The sequence below is a fragment of the Etheostoma cragini genome, chromosome 12, assembly GCF_013103735.1.
Source record: "Etheostoma cragini isolate CJK2018 chromosome 12, CSU_Ecrag_1.0, whole genome shotgun sequence".
Classification (NCBI taxonomy): Eukaryota; Metazoa; Chordata; class Actinopteri; order Perciformes; family Percidae; genus Etheostoma; species Etheostoma cragini.
The window spans coordinates 12293348-12300035 of record NC_048418.1 but is presented as its reverse complement, the minus strand read 5'-3'; the positions used below and the strand labels follow the sequence as shown (position 1 = coordinate 12300035).

Genomic DNA, 6688 nt, shown 5'->3' with positions numbered 1-6688 from the left:
CTTTTCCTGCTAAAGATTTTCCACCGTGGTCAGAAAACACAGGCACTATGACTCTAGAGTGACTCCTTGCTACTAAGATAATTGTTGTCACTCTCTCACTATCACACACACACACACAAGTATAAACATCAGGCCACTTACATTATTTGCACTACGAAGAGTGTATATATTTGTTATTTATTATTACTTTAGTGCTTAACAAGCATTATTTAACTTTGCCCAGTTGTGGCCTGTTAGGGTAATAAATATCAAAAGTTCCAAAACATCTAGACAGATCCACTAGACATAATATCTACATACATGGCATTTGATTGAAGGCTAGTCTCACTTTGTCCCACAGTAACATTAAAATACTTTATATGTGTGTACATTGGTTCTGTTAATATATTGTATTACGTGTCCATTTCCTTATAATATTCAGATTTACCATGAATAACTTGCCCAACACTGGCAATAGAGGAAAAGAAAGAAATTCAACTCAATCTGGGAAAGAACAGCTTTCTAACAATTAGTTGAGACATCTAAGAAACAGGTCCCTGATGACCAAAGAAACCACAGAAAGCATAACACTGGTGTTATTTGTAACTTACAATGCTGCTCACGATAATGGGAATTTAACATAGGGGTGTCTATACTTAAGCCCCCTGTATTTTAAAGTAGAACATTTATTTATTTACGATACATTATTCATTCACAAAGAAAATTGGTGTCCTTAAAGGTTGGATTTTTCCTCATTTTTTAATAAAGATCAATTTCCAAAAGATGATTTTTTTAACTCCTCTTTTTAGTCAACTTAAGCAGGGGTTCCTATACTCATGAGCAGCACTGTAAATGTTTGTTCGGTATGACTGACATGAAATGCAGCCAACAAGTCCATGTCTTGTATCATAGTGACACTGAAACAAATATTAAATCCTTGTTGTTGTGTACCTGTGTGGGGATTGTAGTGTCCTCCGTCATTGACTAGAACTCTGTTGAAGCGGATGAAGCCAAAGTCTACAGAGAGCGGCTGCTGTGTGAGGCCAGCAGAGAAGGAGAAGGGATCTGCAAAGGCGCTGTTGTCGGCTGAAACTGGAACGCAAAACGTGCCGTACTGTAAGTCAATCAGTGTCTCATTTTAAAGATACGTCACGTTTCACACTTTATGTACAGTGAGAGTGTTTTAGCTTCTTCGCAAATCATCGCATTTGAGCTCACAGTTTGTTTACATTTGTTTCTTTATCAATGCAGTTACCTGGAGATTCCACTGGAGAGTGATGCATCGGGTTCCAGGGCACCTTTGCTGCTATGGGAACAAGGTACAAATAAAGAAAGTGTTAGTTGTGTATCACTCAATTTCTACAGTCACAGCTGTGAAGGGTTGACACCTTTATATTATAGATGTTATATAATATCTCATATATATGTGTGTGTGTGTGTGTGTGTGTGTGTGTGTGTGTGTGTGTGCATGCATGCGTGCGTGCGCTTATGTTTTCTGGGTTGGTAAATAGCTAAAAAGAGCCAACGGCTAAAAATAGCCATTCTCTACTTAAGTCATTTTCTTCTCCATGCAGCACAGGGTAAAACTTTCCGGTAAGTGCCTGGAGACGAGCTAAAATCCTTTCACAGTCCACCCACACCTCTTTAAACTTAACACATCCAGTTCCCTCTACCTCACACTCTCAGGCTACAAATTATTCACTATTCCCAAAAAACAAATTCACACCCTGATGTAGTTGAATGGCGAAGCCTGCAGATGCATGTATGGTAATTTAATACTGAACGGCTACAATACCTTGGTGGCTGTTTGATTGAGGATTGAACGACACAGGCTGCGGAGGAGGATAACCTGTAAAAGAAACAGATGACAACACATCATGTTTCATCATCATCTGAAGAGAAAATACTCTTGACAGAGGCAGTTGTTTGTTTTTCCATCTGAACATTATGGCATATTGGGATAGTTTCATCTTTTTGGGTTTTACAAGTGCCTATTTGCATGAGTTGTTGATATGTTGATTTAGCTTTTTCCTGACAGAGGGATCTATAAGCAGATTGAGTGGTTAACGGTTTCCTCAGGGTCTTGAAATGGATTTAAAACGCAGACATGTATGCTGTTTTAGTTCTAAATAATACAAACAACCATAGAACAGAAATGAAACAATTATAAGGATGCACAGCCCTGCAAAGAAAAGATGATGGGAAAACCTACCCTTCAATGGTGAAGATTAATTAAAAACTTGTGCGACTCTATTCTAAAGCCTGAAAGTTTGCATGCATTTTGGATTCTCAGGTTAGGATTCTTGACTAACAAGGATTCAAAGGACGTATTTCAAAACTGTTCTCTATTCCTTGACTGCCAAAACATGCCATGCGGGGGCTAAAACAAAGCCTTTGTTTTGTTGTTTAATATTTCCCCTTATTATTATATTGCATATGCACTCCAGTTAATGCCCCAAAAAACAGACTACACGGATAATAAAACCTTTTTTATGGGTTCCATGTGTACAAATGGCTAAAAAGGAGACAGACCTCAGGCTCAATTACAAATTCTGTCATTGCTGGTGCAGTTAAGATGAGTATAGCGGATGTGCCTGTGAATTGACAGCACTGTTGAAAAAGGGGGCATGAATACAGTATATTATGTCACACATGTGGTAATGCTGGCTCAGTCTAGCTCTACGTGATGTCAGAAATATGACACTGTGTCATAAAATGTCCTTCTTGTCATGGCAGTGTTGACAGATTCCAGTGTCACCGTTCATTAATACAGATAGACTATGTGCATCAGAATCTGGTTTAACACTTTTAATTACAATCTGGGGAACAAAACATTAGGCTAAACATGGGGGGGAAGGGTCTACCTCTGTAGCTTATGTTTATGTTTTTAAAATGCTGGGGGGTACTAATGCAGTTTTGAGACCTAGGGTAACATTGATCTGACAAAGTCAAAATGTTTGAGAACAACTTGGAATAGTTTTCTATCATTTCATCAGATAACGCACAAGCAAAATACTGCATAAAAATGACTGTGGTGAGTTTTCTTTGTTTCTGGTCTGTGTGCACAAGGGTCGTGTTTACTTAGTGAGTATTTGACTTAGTGAAAGTGCCAGAAAGTCCTTTTAATGACATTGTAAAAGAGCATATAGGCTAAGCCTTTTGGTAATTATTAGTAACATGTCTTGGGTATTTTAAATGTTGTATTTTATTCCTTTTGTAACCCCCTTATTCCCTGTAAGTCTCCCCTTGTACATACCAATATTGTAGATACCCATAGCATTACCAAATCAGGTTTTGAGCCATAAATTCATGTGGTCTTGAGTGAAACTAGAATGAGACTTAATGTGTTTTTTTAGTGTTCACACAGATCACAATCCCTTGTGAAAAAACTTTTTAAAATTAGAGCTGTAGTGTGAAGAAGATCATCACCATTAGTGCTACTCACCTGGTGCTCCGGCAAAGCCTTTGACAGGCATGTTGGAAGAGTCTTCAGACCCTCTCCGCACAGTCACCCGGCGGCTGTACCCTGGAGGTCCTGCCTCACCCGTTTCCACCACCGGCCTTTTGGGAACCAAGGGAACAGTGGGGTGGCCTGGTTGGTGGGGTCTGGACGGCTGGCTTGGTGGGCTGATCTTTGTCGAGTGCACGTTGGGCCTCAGTGGTTGGCTGGGATTGTACGGCGGCCTGGGGTTGGATGGCGGCGGTGGGATGATGAGAGGGATGTGGATTTGTTGGATTCTGGTACCGGGCTGAGTCAAATCTGGCAAAACAGCAGGCCTCTCTGGTCTCAATGCCATTCCTTAGAAAGAAAAAAACAAAGAATGGGAATATCATAAATATATCAAGTTATGTTTCACTTTCTAACCATATGATAGGCATTACATACCATTTGATCTCAACAACTGAAAGTTATGGAAGAGGCTGTAATTGCAAAGGCACAAGCCTTCAATTTACGTTTTTGTTTTTAAATCCCACTTCCACTCCCATTCAGACCACACCACTCCCTTCTCTTGTGAATTCTCTCTTAACGACTTGAAATCTGATGACAGGCAAAAATTAGACCTGGCTCTCAGTGCTATTCTTTCATCAGGTACCCTTATTACCCCTCATAAAAGCAAAGTGGGTGGTCAGTGTGAGGTTTAGGCAACAAGAACCATCTGAACAGAAACTAGTCGGCAAGTTGCCAGTCCCCCTGAGGGCGCAGACATCACCTGGACCTCTGAGGTGAGCTGGAGACGCTGTGAGAGTGTCCTGAAGACAAATAAGAATAATTACAGTGCCTGCTATGTGTCAACAACGTCTCACAGCCAGGTGTCAGACAGATTGTGTCAAGCCGTATGTAAGATTCAGTGAAGGGGTTCTACATTAAATGGCACTGTTTCACGCTTCATGTGACTGTAGTGCAATTTAAACTTTGTGGGTGAGGTTGGAGTATGAAACAGGATTACTGTAATGTCATTCAGCCAAAAACACTTATTTCAAGGAAATGACCAATAATTTTATTTATATATATATATATATATATACACTTAGATTTTACGGAAAAGGTACTGATCTTTGGGGAAGCAATTAAATAAAGATTTTACAGGGAGAACAAACCTCTACCACAGTACAACATTTTGAGAAGTGAACTGACATGAATGTTAAATCTAAAAGTTTTTTATTACACAAGAACTCCACAGGTGACTTTGACAAATAAATCTTAAAGCTATGGTATGTAGTTTCTGCCAATCCCATGAGGAATTCTGAGTAATGACAACAAAACTGTCGGCGCGTCCACATGATACAGCCTTCCATGGCCGCGCCGCAATGGACTCTTCAGAAGAGGTAATTATCTTTACTCGAGCTTCTGCGCGGTAAAGTCACCAGACAACACAATCTTCTAAACACAGTCTGATAATACAGTGAGAGTTGTTTGGAACTGATAGACTTAATTATCTAAATGCAGATGAAAGCGGCGGGAAAAAATGGCCAATGGACAGTATGTTTGAATGATCGTTGATGCTCAAACTCACAGGGTAACATTTAATTACTTTTTAGCATCTTGAAACTGAAACAATTATTACGGCTGTAAGTTAATCTGCAGTCAACAACATCAAAAGTCAACCGTATATTTAGTCTTGTACTGAGGCAAAGTAATCAATTCAAGTACCTGACAGCAATTATATTACATGAGAGTCTGCCTGTTACTCTGGATTATGTGCGCCACTATGTTCTTATCAAATAAAACATCAACAACCATCAACAAAACTCTTCCTTCTTTTGCAAGTGATACCACAAGCGACTCAGAAACCACATATATAATCAAAAACAAATTAAAACCAGCAATCATGTTGTACTGAGATAATCACAAATCTCCCTCATTTCCTCTTTGTGCCTCCTTCAGGACTTCGGCTGCCTGATTGCATATTTCCCATGAGCTCTCGGCCTGTGTCTCACTAAGGGGGCAACCACAAAATCAAAAAAAACACACCGACAGGCGCACACACATTCACACACCAGTGCTGGTGCAACCAAGAGCTTCACCAAAACCAGATGTTTATTGCTCACAAGCAGATTGAGAAACTGCAGGGGGAGGGATGCTTTAGTCACTTCCACAGATTCGGGTGACAGTGTGTGAGTGCGTTGAGGAATATTGCAGCAGACAAGCTGATCATGCGATGGAAAATTTTGTCAGGGGGCACAGAGCAGGGTGTGGTTGTTACACATACAATAATGCGTCCCTCATACTCCGAACATCCTTTTTTTCCCTTTTCTTGCTATGCACATGTACACAATTTCATCCTCCACCCCCTTTCCTCCAGTGATATTAATGATGGGAGGTTCAAATTGTGCACTGCATGGTAGGCCTCAGGGACTCCCATGTATCTGGGTCCATTCTCCTCTGAAGACTTCCAGATGGGCTCATGGGTCAGAGATGAAAACACCTCACCTAATCGAGGCCTCAGAGCCCCCCCTCCACCCCCACAAAAACAGATATTTCTGGTGGTTACTAAATACATACAGTGTGTTTGTGGTGGTGTCAAGTTTAATTTTCCATTATTTCCCAGCAGACAACCTTTAACTTCAAAAAGCCTTTGTTATCTTGTTTTTCTTTTATTCCCTCATCACGGTACAGTAAATCTTACTGCAATATAAAGTCTGAATGATCAGTTGCAAAGCATTGATCCATTAAATCAAAGCCTTTATTTTATCCCTGCTTAAATACAACTGCTTTCTTGGCTCGCCTGTCGTTAGACACTTACAGGACAAGGTGGAGGGAGAGGAGGAAAACAAGTCATCTGGCATTCTTGGAAGGACAAATTGGAAGAAAAAAAACTGGACAGAAGAGGAGAGAGCAACGAGGGAGAGCAATTCAGAGATTAGAAGGAAGAGCACGAAACAGGGAAGTAATTTGAGCTAGACTGGAATCAAATCCAAAAAAGGAGTATAAAAAAACACCTTGAGACTCAGATGTTAAAATCCAGCACAAAGGCGGCTGATTAGTCGCCATCTGATTAGGAAACAACATGCTCAAGATTGTGGAAAACAGAATATCCCATGCACAGTTTGCACCCTTTTAAACATTAAAGCCTTATCGCGCTTAACTTCAAAAAAATACATCTGCGTTATACTTTAAAATGATGCAACAGAGTCACTGCTGATTAACTACAAATATCTATTGGCAAGAAAGCCAGAAAAACACACACACACACACACACACACACAC

At 40.2% G+C, this 6688-nt stretch overlaps 1 protein-coding gene across 2 annotated transcripts in view; it reads right to left on the bottom strand.

Annotated features, from left to right (window-relative positions):
- The window catches only part of emilin2a (elastin microfibril interfacer 2a), a 19386-nt gene that overhangs the window by 4127 nt on the left and 8571 nt on the right, over window positions 1-6688 (bottom strand). Inside the window, exons 5-9 of one of the 2 annotated variants that reach the window (XM_034887054.1) lie at window positions 3664-3778; window positions 3425-3597; window positions 1775-1828; window positions 1235-1294; window positions 931-1071 (exon numbers count right to left, since the gene is read on the bottom strand). In XM_034887054.1, the coding sequence (XP_034742945.1) occupies window positions 931-1071; window positions 1235-1294; window positions 1775-1828; window positions 3425-3597; window positions 3664-3778 (543 nt within the window). Of the gene's footprint in view, window positions 1-930; window positions 1072-1234; window positions 1295-1774; window positions 1829-3424; window positions 3779-6688 lie in introns of both variants that reach the window. The other variant, XM_034887053.1, reaches the window with a different exon arrangement.